Source organism: Liolophura sinensis, chromosome 7 (assembly GCF_032854445.1).
Source record: "Liolophura sinensis isolate JHLJ2023 chromosome 7, CUHK_Ljap_v2, whole genome shotgun sequence".
Classification (NCBI taxonomy): domain Eukaryota; kingdom Metazoa; phylum Mollusca; class Polyplacophora; order Chitonida; family Chitonidae; genus Liolophura; species Liolophura sinensis.
The window spans coordinates 4805507-4826330 of NC_088301.1; the positions used below are offsets into that span (position 1 = coordinate 4805507).

General features: G+C 40.2%; 1 protein-coding gene across 1 annotated transcript in view; it reads right to left on the reverse strand.

Moving 5' to 3' along the window:
• The window catches only part of LOC135470355 (serine/threonine-protein phosphatase 6 regulatory ankyrin repeat subunit C-like), a 61352-nt gene extending 45563 nt beyond the window's left edge, over positions 1-15789 (reverse strand). Inside the window, exons 1-2 of the mRNA XM_064749240.1 lie at positions 14970-15789; positions 679-780 (exon numbers count right to left, since the gene is read on the reverse strand). Of these exons, the coding sequence (XP_064605310.1) occupies positions 679-780; positions 14970-15515 (648 nt within the window). The 5' untranslated portion in view covers positions 15516-15789. The remainder of the gene's footprint in view (positions 1-678; positions 781-14969) is intronic.
• Positions 15790-20824: the final 5035 nt, after the last annotated feature.

Consider the following 20824-nt stretch of genomic DNA (forward strand, 5'->3'; position numbering starts at 1 on the left):
AATACTGGTATTAAGTCATATTTTATATTTAAAATTTGAGCCACATTCAGCAGCCAATAAAGTTGTCCGAAGTCTGCGTATAACAGCAACATATTCAGTCTGTATTGGATATACTGTTACGGGTTTAGTTTTCGAAGAAGTACAAAACTGAAGACTTGGCTTAAAGTTAAGTCTGGTATTAAGTCTTGAAACAGTTTTGAACAACCAGGTCAAGATGATCAAAGATAAGACAATTTCTTGTTTTTCACATGATTACACGTTGTCACTGCCATTTGAAACTACAACAGATGGAAAGGGATAAAACTGAGTGTGCTTTTTGAAAACGTTACATACACGCTGGTAATCACAAACATTTAATAAAGACAGTGCCATTATTATTATAATCTCTTTTTTTTGCTTATTTTTTGATTGGTCAGTTGCAACATGCTTTTTGGTTGTGTATAACGTATATTACACAGTTTGGATTATATTGAGAACTTACTGTATATTCAATACTGTGATATACATCCATAATTTTTGTGCGGCTCTGAAACACACTAAATCCAGTCATGGATGTTTTATCGCCAAAATAAAATAAAACGAATGCAAAGAGATGTAATAATGAGAGTATTAAAACAACTTTTATGAATTTATACGAAAACATTTTCTTCACAAGAACGCCCATGCAGAAAGTGTTACCTTTGCCCTCTGGTTGATGTTGGCCCCTAAGTCTATCAGCTTCTCTACAATGCTCAGTTTGTTCTCTCTGACCGCCAGCATCAGTGGTGTAATTCCAGTTTCCTGTGAAAATACAAGTTGAGAAAAAGTTTTCAGAAAAAAAAAGAAAAGAAATGAGGTATACAGCACTACAGTGGACATTCATCGTCGGTGGTCGTGTTAGGTTTAGGTTAGGTTAAACCTAGCGTAGATAGGACAAACATGTTTTCTAAATTTGCCTAACTGTTCACCTGTCGATGATTTGGTAGCGCCACATCTCGACGAAATAAGACCAGAAACTTGGGATACCCGTGAACTGAAACTTATGAAATTAAAACTTGACTAAACTTTGCGTTATGAACTGAATCTCATCCTAAATGTCACGCTCTTGTTGCATGGTGTAGACTCGTCAGAATGGCGCGTTCTCCTCAGCTTACAAAATGGGTTTCGCCAAAGAGTTAAGTTTCCAGTAAATATGCTGCCACGATATAGTTGAAATATTGTCGAAGTGGCGTTATAGGCCATACCTCGGGCGACAAAATGATATCTGGACGAGATTACAGGTCAGTCGAAATCAGATCCAGATTCGTGTGCACCGCAATATTTGGTCGCAAATTCAGTCGACATACAGTTTCCTTCTGCGCCATACACCATTTTACCGCAATGTCGACTAGATGTCGCCTAAATTTGGCCAGAATGTCATGCTGTTGTCCAAATAAGGAGTTTTCGTTGAATGTTAATTTCTCCTCTCTATTTGTTCGAAGTTAAGTTTGAAGGTGGCCTACCACATGACTGCAACATTCTGACGGGATTAAGAAAACACACAGTCTGACGAAATTTGAAAAAAGGCGCGAGATTACTCTAAAGATTGTGGACTCCGTGTTTAATAGTCTGAAATCTTGTCGTCCTTTTTGTTCATAGCTTGATAACTATAATTTAATACGCTGTCATTTTCAACCAACTTACACAATGAAGGAGTCATTATGTCAATAATAATGAAATAAGCAGCGGAATCTTAGTTAAGCATGACACCAAGTGAAGTCACAGGTTTACGTCCATCTCAGCATCATGGTATCACCCGCATGTAGAACTATGCGTTTGTTTTTCGGGAGAGAATGTTATCGAGATGCAGCAACGGTGAAAATCCAAAAACGGTGAAAATTAGAAAAAACAGTATCTTTAGTGAACGATAACAAGTTGAATTGAACTTGTCAACTATAAAAAACATTTCAAGTTACATTACTGCAAAATGTAACTAAAAGAAAGACGCCGTCACTTTCAGACGTTCTCGACAATTCCACAGGAACAAAACAATTTGCCAAATCACAATCGATCAATAGCACTGCTTGAGAGTTCATGTCATCTGAACATGTGCAACTTGAGAACGCATAGTCAATCTTCAAAGGGTGGATTTCAGAATACATCAGTATGTTTCTGTATTAGTAATAGCGACTATGTTATTAGCCAGAAAATTTTAAGAATTTTGGCATTCGATTCTTTAAAATGATTCACCCTACGATTCTGTTACTGGAAGTCCAGGACATATTATATCAGAATTAATTTGGGCCACATTATATGCATACATGTATGCACACTGTTCTGCGGGTCTATACTTCCACTTTGCATATGTAAACTTATATTTACTCAGGTTCAATTAAGAACGACCTATTAATTACCATGCAACTGCTCATTTCCGCGTTCTCCAAAGAGGCAGGTGTGGCAATGAAAAGCTATGGATTTGTCGTTTGTGTAACTCGAGCTACTGATGGACATGTCTACAAAAATGGCTGAACAAACACATGTCGAGTTAGTATTGTTTGCTTCACTGACAGCCAAAGACATTGGTTATTAGCCCCCAACCTAAAGTGCATTGACAAGCATCTTTGGCCAGTGTCAAGCTAAAGAGGGGAGTGTTTGTCATCCCCTCCAGCCTTGTCTGCCATTCTGATGGCAATCAGACCCGTACAAACACAGAGTCAACCTACACAGTGGTTAATCACTGATAATTAGAAACAGTCACAGTTGATGTGAAGCTGATGAGACGTATAAGGGATACATGCATGACTGGTAAAGAGTCCGAATCAATCAGTCCGAGATACACAGGGATTAATCTACAAATACAGGGGGATTAGTCTCCAGATAAGGTGATTAGTAAGGATAAAGGGAATTGTAAGAATAAAGGACACGGTACGAAAATCAATGAGACAAGCATTAAACTCACGATCATCCGCGGGTTGTTGCCAGGCCTTCCTACGTACAGCGTGAGAGGAAGGCAGCATGAGCTGAACTTGAACTCATAGCGAGCGCATTGGTGAGGGGCACGCTATCCACCTCGGCCACGGAAGCACGGAGGGAATAGTAACAATGCTATGCACAGTGCGGGAGTCAATCCCAAATACACACAGATTAAAGGGATTCGTGTACAAGTTTAAGGGATACAGGTATGAATTCAGAGGAAGAACCAAAAAAATACAGCTGAAATACAGCTATACATACGTCTGAAGACGTGAAGTCAGAGTGATATCAGAGATGAAGATGTGTATTCACAAAACCACGCGCAAATAACTGATAAAATATGTGAGTGAGTGAGTGCTTGAGGTTTAACGTCGTACAAAACAATTTTTCAGTCATATGACGCTAGGGTGTCCTTAGGGTGTATGTAATGTGCCTCCTTGTTGCAGGACGGATTTCCGCCGCTCTGTTATCTATTGCTGCTTCAATGAGACGAGTTAACGAAGGCAAATAAGCCACCTCGCCCGAGCCAATATACTGATACGGGTCAACCAGTCGTTGCACTATCCCCCTTAACGCTGAGCGCCAATCGAGGAAGTTACAACTCGCCTTTTTTTAATGTCTTAGGTGTAACTCGACCCAGGATTGACCCTGGATCTACCGGTCCCGACGCGGGCGCTCTACCAACTGTGCTATCAGGAACGGTCTGATCAAATATGTAGGTATTGAGAGAGAAAGGGGTTAACCACAGAAACAGATTGAATCTATCTGAAAACCGTAAAAAATACCGTGCAAGATAAAAAAAATTTAAGCTACTTCAAAAAAATAAACAAAAACAACTCAGGAATTTATTTTGCACTACGTGATACCTATAGGCAAAAGGTAAAAGCTATGTAACAATACGGGATTAGTTTCTGCAAACATTTCGATAGAATATAAAAAAAGCACCATAAACCAAAAGCAGATCTCTGACTTCACATATGATCTTACTTCAAGGTCTCAATGGCTGACATGCAGCAAAACGTCTAGAGAGACATCTGTCACAGTAATCATTCAGCGGTATACAAATATGGGAAAAATGTCAAATTAATAAGAAAGTTTCAACAAAAACGAAAAACCAGAGACTCTGTATCTCAACAGGATTATCATCAGAGTGTGAACGGGTACAAATTAAACAGGTGCCTCCTGGTCTTAACCGAATTTGTCTTAAGTCAGTTTTCAGTATTGGAAACATTTTAAATTCCTATGCAGAAAGCACATCTTGCATGTTGAGGGAAAATTTCTTCTATATTCATCCATGGAAACATCATTTATGAAACTATAACACTATTACTTCATCACATAATCCCTTCATCGATGCATTTTGTCTGCATGGTGTACTCGGAATATAGTGATGGCCATTCCGGTCTACCATATCCTGCTCATTTTTCTGCTAGTCAGATAACTGATTTGCTTGGTGTTTTACGCCGTACTTAAGAATATTTGACTTATGTGACCGGGCAAAGCGCGAGGGAAACCCATGGCCATCCGCACATGCTTGGGGTTTTAACGTCATATGACGATGAAGGAATCCTGAGTGCAAGAAGTGTGCCTCCTTGTTGCAAGGCGGATTTCCACCCCGCTCTTTTATCTTGTACTGCTTCACTGAGACGCCTCACCGAAGGCAAGTAAGCCGCCCCACCCGGGCCATTACACTAATACGGGTCAACCAGTCGTTCCCCTTCATGCTGAACGCCACGTGAGGAAGTTACAGCTTCCTCTTTTAAGGTCTTAGGTGTGACTCGACCCACGATTGACCCAGGATCTACCGCTCCCGAAGCGGACGCTCTACCCAGGTATTTGAAATATCGTAACACTCAATGCAAGCCTAAATTACAAAGTGTGTTCTATAGTTCCGTTTTACGTGGACTATTGCGTACCGGCAGCAATGTGCATCAGTATTATAGAGGTTAGACCCTACTACAGACGCAGTAGTAGCATTCTGGTCTTCATGCCATGTCGGTTAGGGAGCATAAGATAAACTCACCTCAGCAATTTGATATAAAATTGGTCTTTTGTGAGAATTGCAAGTGTGTATTGATTAAACTTACGCTTATTGATTGCGGTGAAATTGTCAACAAACAACGAGTAATTAAGGAGTGACAGCCATTGAGCAAATTCATGTTATAGCTCAACAAAGGGTTGGCAAAATGCCAATTCCCTCATCGAGTAAAAAACCTTTTTGAGCTATAGCTTGCATATTACACTCTGCCACTGATGCTGTCAGCATTATAAATACGGTATTTACGGAAGAGTTTAACCAAAGCATCTCCAAATATTCAAAATCATTACTGGTGCAAACTATTACCATTTGGGTGTGTAAAAATATGAAATTTGGCGGCGAATAACAACAGGGCAAAGTTGCTGTAAGGAAATGTTAACATATTTTTAGTAAATAATGGAAAGTAACACGGTGTAATTACCGTGAAGGTGTAGAGAAAAAACAATCATCACAGACAAGATGGAACCTGGAATATTCAGGCTTGTGCATTGCTAGGTGTTAAGTTGGCAACGCCGTGATGTAAATCTACATTTAAGTTTTACTTGAATGGAAAATTGGTACGTCCATGGTAGGCGTGTGTACACCTGAATTGTTTTCAGGGAATACGATACACTTTACACATGTTCCAATTTATTTATTTATTTCTTCGATTGAGGTTTTACGACGGAGAATATTTCACTTATGCGATGGCGTCCATCATTATGATGGGAGGAAACCGGACATAGCCAGGAGGAAAACACGGCCACCCAAAAGTTGCTGGCAGACCTTCCCTCGTACGACCCAAGAGGAAGCCAACACGAGCTGAACTTGAACTCACAGCGATCGCATTGGTGAGAGGCCTCTGGGTCATTGTTCTGCGCTAGCACGCTAAGCACTGAGCCACGGAGGTGACTGCCAGTTAGATCTTACAACATTCTATTCTCATTCAAAGCGACTTTCCGTTTTTTTCGCATCCTTCATTGGTTTGCGATGGTTTGCTTCGTAAAGAAAAGAGCATGTGATGACGGTCAAAATTAATGCATCAGAATAAGGCAACCTGACTTAGTACTACATTAGTAGCGGAGAAGAAACGATAAAGCCACAGTTTCTTTCTGGTGTGCTTTGTAACGCTGTAATAAACTTTTAATTCAGAATTCCTACAAGGCAATGGGATGCGCTATCTTAAAAAAGCCCGGAAAGACGATGTCGCGTCACTCGTGCCCAAATGTACATACGTTCAGGTGATGTCAGCGGAAACGGTTGTGCTTTCGCATTATACAAATAACTCATGTAATTAGTTAAAATCGGATTCGATTCGCCTTTTCTCAATGTTCGCGAATTTACTTATTTTGAACTGTAATATCTCGGTGATGCAACATCACAAGAATAAAATGTTGTGGTTTTTCAACTTTATGTGGGATTCTTTATCGATATACATCACTGTCTGGTTTAGTGTTGTCTTTTCTTTTCACTGACCATGACTGATGCAGGCGTAAGAACAAAAAAGCAGTGGAATTCTTTAGACTGTCATTTGTCCATTATTTTCGACGTCTTGTGGCAACATGAGTGCATGGTCGACACAGATCGAACGGCGGTTTATGTGGTTTTTGTAACAAATACTGAGCTACTGAGCTGTAGAAGCGAAGAACTGTGTATCACGTGGGGTAGCTCGTCAGTGTTATTTATTATTTATTTATTTGATTGGTGTTTTACGCCATACTCAAGAATATTTCACCAGAATATTTTACGACGGCGGCAAGCATTATGGTAGGAGGAAACCGGGCACAGCTCGGGGGAAACCCACGACCATCGGCAGGTTGCTGCCAGACCTTTTCACTTACGACCGGAGAGGACGCCAGCATGAGCTAGCTCGTCAATGACAATAAATTAGCTATAAATTCATGCAATTTATTCAGCAGCTAATCGTCATGCGATACTAAGTTGGTGAAAAATCACGTTCGATTTTGTAAGATTAACGGTAAATCACATGTAACGTCACGTGATTTATCATCAACTATACAGTGCAACAAAAGTAAGTTCCCCTCAAAACGTTGTTTGATATCTTTTGTGGTATGTACCAGATCGCAGTGAAATTCTGCACACACTATCCCAGTAATCCGCGGACGTGGTATATCAAAGATTAACGTGCAGGTGCATTTGTGCGCTAATGGCCATGCGCAAATTGAAAATCAGTCGATTTTGAAAATTTCATAAAAAGGAGTCAACCAGATTTTTCAAAGGCAATTCTTTATTTCATCACAGAATTCGATCATTTTCACTCGATGACCAGTAATTATCGTTATCGTGTGCAGCCGCCACGAGAATGTATCACATTTCGACAACGCGCTCGCATTGTGTTGATGAGGCGTACAACCCGACGTTGCGGGATGGCTAACCACTCTTCCTGAAGGTTGCGTCTCAAATCGTCAGGAGTGGACGCCATCCCAACTCGACGATAAACTGTTCGTTTCAACTGATCCTAAAGATGTTCGATGGGGTTGAAATCTGAGAACTTGAGCAACTTAGTCAGCAGCGTTCAAGTTTCCCTCAATAGGAACCGGATCGGTCTTGCCCGTCAAACTGATGTCTGAGCAGACCATTACGCTTGCCACCACCGAAGGCCGTTACTGGCTACACGCAGCACTCTGCATGCTGCTCACCCTGCCGACGCCACACACGTCTCCTAGAGTCAACGTGAAAGAAACACACACACGTTTCGTCGGTGAAAAGAACGATTCCCCATTGCCGTCTAGTCCCTCGAACGTGATTTGTCGCTCACTGCAGACGCGCTATCTTATGACGGCGGAGCAACAAGGCTTTCTTTACCAGTCACCTGGGACGTACTACGACGGCTTTTAGACGTCTCCTCATTGTTTGGTCACTCAACCGTTTCGCCGCGGCACCAGCATGATCTCGAACCTCTGGTGCTGAAATACAAAATGGACGTTAAGTGACATGACGAGCAAGTTGAATCCGCGCTAGAGTCGAAAATGGCATTGGTTTTTTCTTCTGTGTGGCACATTCAGATCCTTATACCTGATGTCGTTCTGTTCCTTAGTGCGACGTTTACGATTCGCCGATCTTTTCTTTGTGTGGTTGCCCTGAGCATTCCACTTCTTGGCAGGTCCTTGACACCTCCTGATGCAAGAAACTTTGCTCGCATTTCCGAATGGCGTTTGGTGTCATCCCTATTCGACGTGCAACCTGTTTTACAGCGGTGTTAGCCTCCAAAAGGCCAATTGCAATCGCCCTGTCCATATTGCATAATCGAGGCATGGCATATCACAGTCACAAAACGTGCAACATTGAACATCCAAAACTTGTGGACAGCAATGTGGGCGATTTAGGTCCGAGAGCCTTTTATTGACCATCTCAGACACGATGCAGGTCATGTTTAACTGCTTGAATTTCTTGTGGTGTGTGTCATGTCCTTAATGCCCACCCGCACGAATATTTCAGGACTGGTAAAACGAATTCTCTGATGAAATCAAAATTTGGCGGTGAAAAATCTGGTTGACTCCTTTTGTGAAAATCGACCGATTTTCAGTTTGCGCATGTCCATTAGCGCACAACTGCACCTGCACGTTAATCTTTGATATAGCACGTCCGCCGGATTACTGGGATGGTGTGCGCAAAATTTCATTGCGATCTGGTACATATCAAGTAAGATATCAAACAACGTTTTGGGGTGAACTTACTTTTGTTGGACTGTTTATATAGTCATCCGTCTGTATTACCTTTCTAATCACTATATATATGCATATATGCATACATACATACATACATATATATATATATATATATATATATATATATATATATATATATATATATATATATATATATATATATATATATATATATATATACTTAGAACAGGTTGATGGTTTAAATAGGGTTTTAAACTTTATAAATGTTCTGCAATTCACTCGAAATTTAAAATGTCAAGGCATACTGTAACTTAGTTTAAATTTTTACACTCTTTCGAAGGCCTGCAACCCCGTATCAAGACTGATATTTGTAGGTGTGGACTATACTACCCTTCCAGTCAAAGATACAATGTTTTCCCAGAAGATATTTCTATTGGTGAATTTATATGTGAAAGGATTCAAAGTTTGTCAAACCGGAAAAGTGGCAATGCAGCGTACACTATTCCTATAAGACCGCTACTTTTCAGAATGATTATGACATTACACCACTTCGGCAGCACTGCAGCCACATCTTGGCAACTTTAGTTACTGAATCTAGACACAGACTCCACAAGAGGGGGGGGGGGGGGCTGAAATGAATTTAGTAAAATGCAAACATTATTTTTTCTCTCCATATATAACGTGTATGGAATTATATATTGCTGAATCACATCACACAGTAAACACTTGTTATGTATTTTGTTCAACATACGTCCCGAGTACCTTTTTCTGTAAACTTAAATTTTGCTTGGGAATTTGACCTCTAAATATTACATTCGCATTCTCCTATACCGCTGTGTAAAATAGAAATTAATAAGGTTCGAAAGACCAAAGAAAAAAAAATACACGCGTTTCCTGAAAAATGTCATAAAAATATTCCCAAAGAAACAAATTTAAGGGGAAATTAAACTACACCTCGATCAGCTGAAGTTAAAATATTAAAGTGAACATAACGTCAGCTACTAAAGCTGAATTAATTAATACAAGTAGTATTCCAGAAATGTTCTAAAACTATTTTTAAAATTATACACCTTTTATCAACAATATAAACAGCAAATGATTGTCAGTACCTAGCCACTCATTTGGTGACGCCATTTTGCCATGTTACAGCTATCTAGAGTGACGTCACAAAACCTAGGAGCTCCCCCGTACCATCCGTATTAAACAATATGCCAATAAAAAAACACAAACAGAAACACCGGATACCTAACCAAAGAATATGAGTTCTGTCCAGTTTTCGAAAAGCCGATATTTCTTTTAGCCTGGCTTTCGGCCTGGGCGATCTTCCTAAACGTAAGCGTTGTGTTTTAGCAACCCTGCTCGCCCTCGTCTTCGACCTGCATTAAGCCCAGCTGGTTGTACCGACATCAGTGAATTTGCCGAACATAGCAGGACCTTCTGATTTATAACAGACTCTTTCATGCAGATTTTAGGATGACATCTTCTTAATAAATTTGACGTTGTTAAGGAAAAATAATGCAACGCCACAATATTTTTCTTCAAGCAAAGACTCTCTTGAAGTAGTTTTCTTGCCAGCTCAACCTGACAAGTTACTGTAGTCTCCTGCACAACACGTGCGCACTGTGATATGGGGAGCGGTTCTCAGTTTCCGGTCCATAAATGTGTGGTTCAAAATCAGTTTAACACTTAAACTAGTCGCAAAATGCAGTTTATTGCATCGATATCCGTCTATCCACTATAAGAAACCAAACTGACAAGTTTTTTGTCGTGACAGCCAATTAACACGTGACGCTTTTAGCGATAGTGATTGGCCAAGTTCATAAGGGCTTCAGCAATATGGCTACTCGGAGTGAATTGTCCGTCAGTGCCATATCCCCAATACTGAACTTCATCCTCTCAGCTTTCAAAACTTCATAGATATTTTTACATATTTTTCTGTGATAACTATGGCCGATATCCCTTTTTTATGTGTATATAATGGCAGATTTTATGTTCACTTTAAACAGAGCTTAACGTTTCCCCCAGACTCTGCTCGGTTTCTTCCACCATAATGCTGATCAACGTCCTAGGGAAATATTCTTGATTACCGAGTAAAACACCAATAAAATTAAAACAACAAACGATCTGTTAAATGTCCTGCAGCTGCTTAGAGTAGGCTATTTTTAGCCATTTTTACCAACCTGAGGCTGAGGCTTTTTTGTACCTTTAACATGTCAGGACACATCCCAAACTGCACATTAAGGAATATCATACAAATATTCCAGGTATCCTTCAATTCCTGTTCACAAAACTTTCGCCTGTAGGTTAATATAAAGACAAAAAGGTGATAAGACGTTGGGGTACTGACCCACAGGTAATATATCATCCATAAAGCTTACCTTAGAATTCAAACATTTGAATGAATTTAATTTCATTTTAAAAAGTCTAAAAATATGAATACATGTAGTCATGAGAATATGAAGTTTTCAGCAATCTGTCTTCATGGTGATGCTCTGTAGTTTAGTACTAAAAGAATTTGGTCCAATCTTAGCGGTGTAGTCTTGAGTTCGTTTATCCAGCACATCTAGAGTACGTCTCTGCTCCGTTCTCTGTTTCTGTGTATATAGCTGTGCTTCTAAAGCAAAGCAGTAGTTCACAAGCACTGCAGCGTAACAATAGAGAACGATGTGTTTTCACACAGCTTGGATCCGGCTTGTGTAGGCAGGAAATGGTCCCAATTAGATACAGCTTTGAAACAGCGCAGGCGTCCTAACTGCGTGATTGTATATACAACTAAGACTGCCTACTCCCATGCAGGGCTATATGTATGTCATGGCGTTCATGTCGAGCGTGAAACTACTGAAAAATTGGCTGAAGCGTGCCGTTGCCTTCATGTTTACATTGAAACTACCTGTAAAGTGAAATAATGAAGGGGACACATAAACATGTGGAAACATGTGAGGGCGTTCACATGGAGACCGAGACTGAAAAATTGGCTAAATATTTGAGGGATAAAAGCATGCCAAGGAGTACATATTGAAAATGAAATTACTGAGAAACTGGCTGAAAGTTTTGGGGATAAAACTAACATACTGCCAAAGCATGTAGTTGTGTTCATATTAAAACGGAAATTATTGAGAAACTGGTTAAACACTTAGGGCATAAAACCAATATACGGCCGAAGCATGCCGTGGCGTTCGTGCCGAGATTGGTACTGTTGAGAAACAGGCTGCACGTGTGAGGGATATGATCAACATCCCCTCTGAGCATTTATGTATGCTTGAGGTTTAAGGTCGTACTTAACAATTTTTCGGTCATTTGACGACGAGGAGTCATTTGGTGTGTGCACATATATATATGTTATGTCTTCTTGTGGTTGCCGCCACTGAAGTATCACGCCGAAGACACCAGAAATGACACCCCACCTAGTCAACATCATACTGACACGAGACCAACCAGTCCTGTTTCCTTGCTCTGATCTCTCAGTGCTGAATGCCAAGCAACAAGTACCATTGTCTTTGGTATGACCCGACCCGGGTTTAATCTACTGTTCATGTATGCTGTGATGTTCGTGTGGATGTTAGGGCATTCGGGAAGCTTGCTCTGCACACGAAGGATAAGATTCACATGCTTCCGAAGAATGTTAATTTTAGCGTAAGTTTCAACAACCACTGTGAAACAGACACAATAGTATCACATATGTTGTAGAACTACATATTCATCAGGGCCACACATTTATTAGGACCACGTATTCATAAGGCCATATACTCATTAGAGCCACGTATTACATTAGGACCACATACTCACTAGAACCACATGCTCATTAGGGTAACAGACACAATAGTATCACATATGTTGTAGAACCACATATTCACCAGGGTCACATATTTATTAGGACCACATGTTCACTACGACCACACGTTCATCGGGACCACATATTTATTAGGATCACATATTCAGGCATTAGGGCCACACATTTATTAGGACCACGTATTCATTAAGGCCATATACTCATTAGAGCCACGTATTTATTAGGACCACATATTCATTAGGACCACACGTTCATTAAGATCACATATTCACGAATACATAATGAACGTATGTCACGTTATGAACTCACAAGTTAGAATAACTCACTGATTAAATATGGTAATATTAAATGATTAGAATATTAGATTAGACTTATCATTACACATTCAGGTGTCAAAAACAGACATAATAATGAAATCTATACACATATAAAATCAGTATTAAAATTAAAACTTAAAATTACACTGTCATGAAGGAGGCTATATACCGGAGATTTTTGGGCACAACATTCAGCATTTTCGATGACCAAGTCAAGTGTTTTTGTATTTAACAAGAATAGGTCACATTATTACCTTTCAGTAAATATCACACTCGTACCTGTGCTATTTTATTGTGTTAAAATCGATCTAATGTTTAAAAAAGTTATAATTGTTTAGGAACTTCATTACTGATTTTAAATGGTATATATCACGTGCACATGCGAGGCTGATATTTTGAGATTATCTGAGCCATTCTAACTTAAAACAAAATTACGAATGGATTTGCGCTAGTTTTGGGTTTGGCTCAAATCTTCTGAAAAGTGTTTTTGTTCAAACTCTGAAAGATCGTTGGTACATACTGCAAGTGGTTATTATAAGTCATTAAAGTTTACCTGGACAAACAATGCAGATTATGAAAAAAAATTGATCAACAAAATCTAAATAAGGACGTTTTGGTAAGAAAGGAAAATGGTCTAGATGGTGTAGGCTACATTTTTTGCTTGCATGTGAATTGCGTTTTTTTTTCTGTAAAGAACATAACGTAGATAACCATATCCGTTACTGTAGGTAGCGGAATTTGTTTACGCATTATTAAACTAATTAGGAAACTAAACTTGTTGACATAATACAGCTCGGCATATTGAAATATATAGGGCTTAAACCTTGCCATGTAGCGCCCTCTACTTTAAATATAGCTTACTTAAAATAAAGAAAAGAACACATTCTGCTATTGGTTCTGATCTCGTTTTGACACCTGACACGCGTACTCATGATCGCGTTGAGCTTGTGACTGTTTATTATGGTAGACATTCACATCTAATTTAGTGAGTCAAAAATACATTTAACGGGTTAAAATTTTTAAACTAAAAAAACCGGCTTAAAAAAAGGGCAAGGTGAGATATCTACGTTTTACAAAGCAGTGTTTATCAAGGCATATTAATGGCATACTTGTTCGCGTTCATCCCAAGAAGGAAGCAAGTTTTAACCATTCGACAGTGGTTTACCAATTGGCGAAAGGGCATTTAACATGACTGAATTAAGAAATGTTTCGTTCACGTGTCTGTATTTCACGTGTAAACATACATACGCGCCGATGACGTTACACTATTATCGGCCTTTAATTGAACTCCCTTTGTTTTAGCATCTCTTTACACAAAATTTTAACATATGAAACCAATAAAAACATGACTAAACGGTCGGAGAGAGAAACGTGTATTTTGGAAGACATATAGCCATTCAGAATAAAACGCGGTGCCAATAAGACCTCAACTGGTGTCGCTTTTTCCCGTCATGTACGACCACAAACCAGTTACCACATTGCCTGTTATGTATGGCCACAAACCAGTTACCACATTGCCTGTTACGTATGGCCACAAACCAGTTACCGCATTGCCAGTTATGTATGGCCAAAAACCAGTTACCACATTGCCTGTTATGTATGGCCACAAACCAGTTACCACATTGCCTGTTATGTATGGCAACAAACCAGTTCCCTCATTGACCGTTATATATATAGCAACAAAGCAATTATCACATTGTGCGTTATGTATGACATCAAGACAATTGTCACTGTGAGTTCAAGTCCAGCTCATGCTGGCTTCCTCTCCGGCCGTACGTGGGAAGGTCAGCCAGCAACCTGCCGATGGTCGTGGGTGTCCCCAGGGCTCCTCCCACCATAATGTTGACCGCAGTCGTATAAGTGAATATTCTTGAGTACGGCGTAAAACACCAATCAAATACATGTAAATCAAATGAATAAATCAAACCAGTTGTACGGCCATAAAGCAATTACCATATTTCCCGACATGTTTTGCCATAAATTCTACCAGTTTTACCATACTGTCCGGCGACAAACCAGTTACCACATAGTTCCTCATACCTTTAAAACACATTAAAGCCGAATGTCTTCTTCATTTTATTTGTTAAGTCTAACAACAGAATTCCGAGGACTGTTCCTGACAAACCGTCGTTAGTCTAGACTACAACCAGGATCGGGTCTATATGGGCCTACAATTGCACAGGAATATACACGTGCTATAATTATATAACTGATCGTTAGAACCGATTTGAGAAAGAAGTCTAATGGACGTTCAATTTCCTTACCTCATCAGTGACATTCACATCGGGGGACAACTTTTCCAAAGACCTCAGGTACTGGTCCAGAATCAGCCACTCTCCCTTTTGGGCAAGAGTCAGTACTCTCTTCCCGTGGTTTGTGGTATGGGGTTGGTGTTGGGTCTGGGGTTGGGTTTGCGGCTGCTGATGTGGTTGAGGGGCAGCAGGAGCGGCAGGCGCTACCCCCGACCCAGAACTTAACGACATAGTGTCCGCATTACTTTCCGAACTTTTGGCTAACTCACTACCAATTCCGCTAGAAATGGTAGACGCACTGGCGGCAGACGATCCTTTAACATCTTCCACACTATTCCTTATTTTAGAATCCACATTGGTTACTTTATCCTGGGGCAAAACGACAGGCTTACAGACTTCATCCGGCTTTTGTAGAATTTCACCCGTCGGCACTTTCTGCACATCCCCTTCCGTAACTCCTACTGTTTTGTTTTCATGTTCTTCCGACGGTACCCCTTTGGGGCTCTGGGTCCCAGTATCGGAGGAGTTTGGGTCTCTGCCTCCACCTCCCGTCTCCATTCTTAAAACACAGGCACCCAACAGTTACCTATCCATACTGAAAAACGCTCGGTTGTGAGGGTAATCCCACAAATTTACGCTTATAAGAAAATCAAGCAGTAGCTAAACGAGAGCGGCGCGCGTGTGTATGTGTGATGCTGCAGAATGGTATTGATGGAATGCTCACAGAAGTTGGCAAAGTGTGCGATACTGTGCTGAGCGATTGGTGATGTCACGGAGATCGATGCCTACTGCTGCTCACGGTGGCGGCGTATACAGGTATGCCTATAGCCTTTCCCTGCTCCTGGTACACACACCATCCCTTAGTGAGCTCCTACCCTCCCCTCCCTCTCAAGTCCACTATTTACTCCACCCATTCTACAATCGAACGCGGATGTGCTTTTTGGTTTGCGTCACCCATGCACTATCTTTGTTTCGGACCATGAGCCATAAGTTATGAACTGTTTGTCTTCACCCTTTAAGGCCACCATGGAAACGCAAGACTTGCTGCACAGCTGGCGATTATTGGGGTCGATATTATACACTGGGGATAAATCGACACTTGGTCAAGAGTCGAAGTCGGACGTACATTCATGAAATGTTAAGGATTAAGACGGCACGTGAATACTCACTGAGGCAGCTAAAACCTTTCCCATGTTACAAGCTATTCCTTGTTACAAATTTATCCAATAATACAGAGTTATCCACTGTCACAAAGCTATGCACCGTTACAAAACTATCTACTGTCACAAAGACACACTGTTACAAAGATATGCACTGCTAGATCTGAAAGCAATCCACTGTAACAAAGCTATCCATGATTACAAATCTATCCACTGTACCTAAGCTATCAAATCAAAGCTATCCATGGTTACAAATCTATCCACTGTACCTAAGCTATCAAATCAAAGCTATCCATGGTTACAAACCTATCCACTGTAACTAAGCTATCAAATCTTACAGTTCTATCCACCGTTACAAAGCTGTACACTATTACAAAACCATCCACTGTATACAAAGCTACGCATTGTCACAAAGTTATCTTTTCACACAGCTTTCTACTGCTACACAGCTATTCAATGTTACAGAGCTATCCACCGTTACAAAAATATGCAGTTACAAAACCCCCCACTGTTACAAACATATATACTGTTACAAAGATGTGGACTGTTACAAAGATATGGACTGTAATTAAGCTGTCCACCGCAAAGCTATACACTGTTATAAAGCAAAGCATCATAACAAAGCGCGCTAATAACACTAAACCATCGACTGTTTCAAAGCTCTCCTATGTACAAAGCTATCTTCTGTTATACAGCTATCCACTATTACAAAGATATTTAGTATTACAGAGCTACCCACTGTTACATAGCTCTTCACTTTCCAGAGCCACCCGCCGTTACACAGCTATTCACTGTTACCAAACCCTGAATGGTCCAGAAAACTGGCTACATATCGGTTACACTACACCAATACGCGTTCCCAGGGGAAGTCGTTATTCAAGGCAGACTTCACTTCAGATTAATCGAAGAAACCACAGGATAGGAATTTTTAGCAGCAACTAATTCCATATCGAATTTCAAACATAAGCCTGGCCTAATTCGGCTGGGCGATAACGTCTAATTATATAGCCCATTACTGTTAATACGCCTTTGTATATGACATGAATTAATCTGCATATGAACACCTTTGCCATTGTTAATAGCAATTCTCAATTAATGTTAATAGCAATTCTCAGTGTCATTTAGAAATGAAGGCAGATAGCATAACGAATGACTATGTATACGTTAGATACGTTAGTTTTCCTTCACCTCGTTATATATTAAGAGTCAAATCGGTGAAGAGCTAAGGTGCCAACATTTGCATCTATAAAATCTTCTTTCCCGAAAATTTTGCAACTAATCTATTGCTTACCGTTGTTTTCCTTATCGTTTTTGGCATTGAGTTGTCATTTGTAGCACTTCGCCTAGTACATGCGCCGCGATATTTCCTCTGTCGGTTTTATGTTTTTACAATTGGCTCAGCAGATCAGATCTTAATCCGTTAAGCGCATGAGTGAAACGATAAAAATCGTAGTGGAAATGGTTGAGTATGTTATGGAAATATTCTGAAAGGGCTAAGGCTGTCTTAGTGCACATGTGGCTAAAGAACCAATATACGCATCACACTTAAACATTGTGATGAAAACGACAGGTCGTTGACAGAACGAAATTTGCTACATGACTTTACAAATATAGCCACTCTTCCAGATTTTCCATTCTGTTGTGCTGGAGACATCACTTTACTTTCAAAAATGTAATTTTAAACTTAACAGAAAATCTGTTACCTGAGTGATGTTAGAATGTATTCTGTTACTGATGCAGATTATCCTGTCATTGCAGCTCACAGACAACTGTTCTTCAGTCAAACAATTTTAAGTAAGTAAATGAACGTTATCTATCTATACCACCCAGTCACTTATATCTGCCGATTGAGCCACATGTCCACGTAGAGCCTTTACTTAACAGACTCGCACCAGTCGATATCATTTTACAGGTATTTGTAGCTTATTTATCGATGTATCTATCAGATACCTTCGTTTTCCGCTTTTAAGATTACTTAAACATTGTACGACCCCAGACAGCGCTTTGTTGATAGACTACGGGCCACATCAATGTAAGAAGTGAAAATCAGATTACAGGCTGGTATAAATTGAACTATTAATGCATTCGATTGAGTGCATCTTCGCGTTGAGTCTGCATTCATATTTCGCCTCCACAAGTCATTTTTCCCCACTTGTTATAGTGTATAGACGTTCTGAATTGAATGTCAAGAAAGGCTCCTCGGGCAGGTGTCACAAAATAGGGACTCTCTGGACTACTCCATGATGTAGGGTGCGTAGTCTGGAGTTAACCACTGCACATCGTCAGGTGCTGTACCCAATACAGCTCGTTATGCAAGACCTCAACCGATTCCGCGGGAACTGGATTCGAACACCTAACCTAGTCCTGTGTGAAGAAGTCTTGACATGGTCTGCCAGGGATAAAGGATAAATACTATCTGATAAGAATGCATTTTCAAGATATCATCATAAAATACCTTTGATGATTCTGATGAAAACGAAGAAGTTTTACCGTATCTTGGTGTACTCAAGAACATACATGTAAATCTTGGATGAAACGAAAACCAATAAAATCTGTTATTTGTTATGCATAAAAGATTACGTCTGCTTAATATCCTTTATCTCTGTCTTTCTTATGCAACAAGCGGATTAAACGCATAGTGTGTTTAGTTATGGGTCAATAGGTATGAGATATAACAATGAGCAGTGTCTTCCCCGCTCTAAAGTCCACGACGTTTGCGCATACAGCATACCTACTGAGCTCGACAAGTGGACAAAAACCTTCTATGGAGAAAAGTTCGGTAGTTACACTCAGCAAAGAACAGATGGTTCTTCAGGGTACATCAATCCTGGCATGAACTGGCCGCCACAGCATCGAAATAAACAATAACGAGTCAATCAATAGCGTGTGATAATATCCTCAGGGACATTTCTTGAGAGTGAGCCAAACACAAACGATTTGTAAACTGACCTGAACACAACCAGGATTTGAACACACCAACTTTGATGGAAGGTCATGGCGACCAAAACAATGACGTCTCTCGATCAAGTCGATTCACTAAATCAGATGACAGTTTATAAATTAACATTCTGTGTAAAGTGATATCTATAGCTTGGTAGTTACAGAAAAGTGATTAATACATGTCAGTTCTAAATATGAGTAATTACGCTAACGGTGACGATTTTGTCATCGGAAAATGCACTAGTTAAAGCACTCAATGAGTGAACAATTAATGCAGTCAACCCGTGACAGCGTACATGACTCCAGCGCCAAGCCGGTTAGTATGACCGCAGGCTGTATGCCAAGCGGGGTGCTGAGTTTATCTCGCGGTCACAAGACAGGGAAGCTATCTTTTAAATAATTCCACAAAGAGTTTATGGCAGTATATCGATGGAGCGCAGATCGATCTGATATCGACGGACGCAAAACGCCGACACTAATGGACCGCGGGAGGTGATCCCAGTCAGACACCGCCGGGTATTTACAGCAAAATGACGCACGCATCGCGACGGACACTAGGCCTTTGTCCCAAGCTGTCATTATTCCGTCTACCGAACGGAAGAAAACAAATGCAGGCGTTTAATAGCATTCACCACCCTTATGGATGAAACCAATTGTTCAGAATGACTGCTTGATGGCATCATCCTCTAGCTGTCATTTTACTAGAAATGGTCGCAGCGAGGTATTATGTAACATATCCCTGCATACATCTGTTCAAGGCATTTCGAAAAGTAACCATGCTTAAATCGTTATATATGTAGGTTTAAAGAAACTGTTTAAACACATATCCTGATGAATTTTCGGTATATTTCCAATTTACTGCCAGGAGGTATTACATCACGTAAAGTGTAGGGATTTCAAAACGAAAGCTACTTGATCATGCAAGTTTCATACTGACATATGTTAGTGTTAAATTCAACCTTAAGATATAACACATCCAGGGAAAACATTCCAATCTATCAATAATTTTTACTTTTGGTGAACTATTTTTAAATAAACGATTTACTAGCACAGTTTCTCTAAGAGATTCTGCAAGTATTGGGGAAGCAACCATCAGAATAAAAGCTGTGTTGAAATGGACAAAAGTGAAAAAAACAAACACTTGGAGGTGAGTCGCAAGTTGTGTTGTCATTCTCTTGATTAAAACTCTGCTTATTTCTCATTTGTCTGTAACACTACAATACAGACATTTTTTCCCACTTGCAGGATGGCGGCCAGCATTTTATGGATTTGAGGAAACCGAGGAAAGCACTGACCCTCAGTTAAATACACTTACCTAAGCTTTTTTTGTATGACATTTGTCAAATTGTTGGAAGGCCAGTGATTTCTCGTATGACATTTGTCACATTTGTGGAAGGCCAGTGATTTCTCGTATGACATTTATCACAATGGTGGAAGGCCAGTGATTTCTCGTATGACATTTGTCACAATGGTGGAAGGCCAGTGATTTCTCACATGACATTTGTCACAATGGTGGAAGGCCAGTGATTTCTTGTATGACATTTGTCACAATGGTGGAAGGCCAGTGATTTCTCGTATGACATTTATCACAATGGTGGAAGGCCAGTGATTTCTCGTATGACATTTGTCACAATGGTGGAAGGCCAGTGATTTCTCACATGACATTTGTCACAATGGTGGAAGGCCAGTGATTTCTCATATGACATTTGTCACATTGGTGGAAGGCCAGTGATTTCTCGTATGACATTTATCACATTGGTGGAAGGC